Raw genomic sequence first — 2,365 nt, 5'->3', positions numbered from 1 at the left:
TTTTTTTTCTTCTTTCCTTGTCAACTCATAAAGCAGGAGGTGAAAAAGTCTCTAATAACTGTTTATCCAGAATTACATTTTCTTAACAAAATCTAATGATACATTTCTTTAAAGACAATTATGTTTATTTCAGCTTTAGTATTTATGTTTTAGTTTCAGGCAGAAATTTTACCTGAGAACTGTGAAAGAATATCATGATACACTTTGTTCTAGAAAACTAGTTCAGGTTTTCATTGCCACTTACTATAAATACATTCTTACTAATGCTACAGCCATCTGTACCTGGAACAGAGTCCCCAGAACACCTACTGGTCCATCCGCAATGTAAAAGGTGGAATGCATTGGCCTTTCCAAATAACTCCCTTTACTGGTTTAATAAAATATGCTGATAATTATGTTGCTACAAAAAACAGCTATGTTTTAAGTTTCATAGATATCATCAATATGTTCTTATATGGCATAGAATCTTTGTGTTTTTTAAATACTCCAAAAAATTTACTAGGACTTCACAAAGGGAAAATCTCTTTGAAGGGAAGAATCAGTGCATAATATATGGATGGAAGAGAGGATATAATCTTAAAAAGTCCCTAAGCTTAAAACCTTCAAGCAGAGCCCTTAGTGAAACGTGAACATTAAGCCAGTAATCTACTCTAATGGCCATGCCCTCTCAGCAGGGACACACATATTGTATCGGGAATCTGCAGCCAAAATTGTTGGCAGTGCCCATTATCATGAGTTCTGGGACTCCTCTCCGCTCCTCTAAGTAAAAATACCCAACTCGCTCAGAGCACACTCACCATTTCCACATCTGACACAGGCCCAAAACTGGTCACATAAATGTCTGTTTTGACTTCAGTGACAGCACCTGAAATTAACCCAGAGGAATGGGGCAATTATCACCAGGAGTGTTAAGTAAACTGAACTTAGTGACTCTACCATAAAACCCCTTCTCATGGACGGAATCTGCAACCCATCCTATTGCACTCCAGCAGTGGGAGTCCTTAGGTCTTTCAACTCTAAAAACTTATATCAATTGCTTTCTTTTGAATTCATTCTAGTCAAATTGGGGGAACATTAAGGAATAAAAGAGAACTAGATTAGTTCTAATAAAAAATGATAATAACTAATGTATATTGATGGCTTTCATGGGTAAATATTAAGAAAATTGTTTTACATGGAGAATCTCATTCTACACTCACACAACTCTATGAGGCAAGCATTGATCATACACCCACACTACAGTTGAGGATACTGAGGCTTAAAGAGTCCAAGTAACTTGCATAAGGTCATTAACTGAAGAAGAGGCCGAGGCTGGATGGGAACAAACACAGTCTCTCTCCAGTACCTCTGCCCCTTCCCGTTCTGACATACCCCTCCTTTCTGATTCCTCTGGGTCTTGGAAAGGTAGTTAAGGGAGAATGAGACTAAAGGTGTTTCATATAGCAATAATGTAGCTTCTTACCTCCAAATCCTGGCCGCAGCCGATTGTCATAGCCTTCAAGCAAATTGTCCAAGATCCGACTGATGTTTTTCGAGTAGAAATTGCCTTCATCTTCAAGTTTCCCTAGGGCATTTTCCAGCCTGTAAGTAGAGAGTCAATGATCTTCATTCTCAGCCTCAGATAAGATGTTTTGTCTAATCTACCCTAGTCTATCCCACCACAAATACATAATACACCACCCCTGGCTTCTTCCAGGATTTGATATAGAAGTCACCCGATGAGTATATATTTTCCATTTCCTCTGAGCTAAAAAGAAAAATCAGGGGAAAAAATCTCACTCACCATAGAATAATGTATAGCCAGGGCAGAGGCGATGCCATACTAGGGTGTACTGAAATGCCCCGTTGACCCTTCTCCTGGTTTCTCCCCTCCAACTAGCCCTCCTTTGCCGATCAACTAGAGAGATCTTCCAGACCACTCATATTCCTGTTCCTTGTTTGCTTCCAATCCGTAATCCAACAGATATAGAAGTTGCCAGAAAACTTTGAATGTTCCCCTGGCTCTCTTCTTTCCTGTTTCTGTCTTTTCACTTGGAACACAGTGGTTTATGGTCTTAGACTACGTCCTGCAGACACCAGCCTCCTCCGAATGACTCAGTTGGGTAATGAGAGTCTGAAGGGACAGTGCATGGTCAGAGAGCAGTGACAATAATCAAATAAGGCATTAGGTGAGATTAGAAGGAAGAAATCCATTGCTAGTTTTGGCATGGAATTAGCAGGCCCCTGTGAGGAAATCTGGAAAGCAGTGGCATCTTGCTGATTGAGATTATGTTCCAATGGGCTCAGCATTTATTATTTCTATGGTTCACAGAAGGATTCCTACGCAGCTCTTACTGTCTGAAAAAGTCTAACAATATTGAAACCC

At 39.8% G+C, this 2,365-nt stretch overlaps 1 protein-coding gene across 1 annotated transcript in view; it reads right to left on the bottom strand.

Annotated features, from left to right (window-relative positions):
• GABRA6 (gamma-aminobutyric acid (GABA) A receptor, alpha 6) overlaps positions 1 to 2,158 on the bottom strand; it is a 15,650-nt gene extending 13,492 nt beyond the window's left edge. Inside the window, exons 1-4 of the mRNA XM_012644789.1 lie at positions 1,784 to 2,158; positions 1,463 to 1,581; positions 798 to 865; positions 173 to 179 (exon numbers count right to left, since the gene is read on the bottom strand). Of these exons, the coding sequence (XP_012500243.1) occupies positions 173 to 179; positions 798 to 865; positions 1,463 to 1,581; positions 1,784 to 1,821 (232 nt within the window). The 5' untranslated portion in view covers positions 1,822 to 2,158. The remainder of the gene's footprint in view (positions 1 to 172; positions 180 to 797; positions 866 to 1,462; positions 1,582 to 1,783) is intronic.
• Between the last annotated feature and the right edge of the window lie 207 nt (positions 2,159 to 2,365).

Source organism: Propithecus coquereli, unplaced genomic scaffold (genome assembly GCF_000956105.1).
Source record: "Propithecus coquereli isolate 6110/MARCELLA unplaced genomic scaffold, Pcoq_1.0 Scaffold220, whole genome shotgun sequence".
Classification (NCBI taxonomy): Eukaryota; Metazoa; Chordata; class Mammalia; order Primates; family Indriidae; genus Propithecus; species Propithecus coquereli.
The sequence above is the reverse complement of the archived record's forward strand: the minus strand, read 5'-3'. Positions and strand labels throughout refer to the sequence as shown.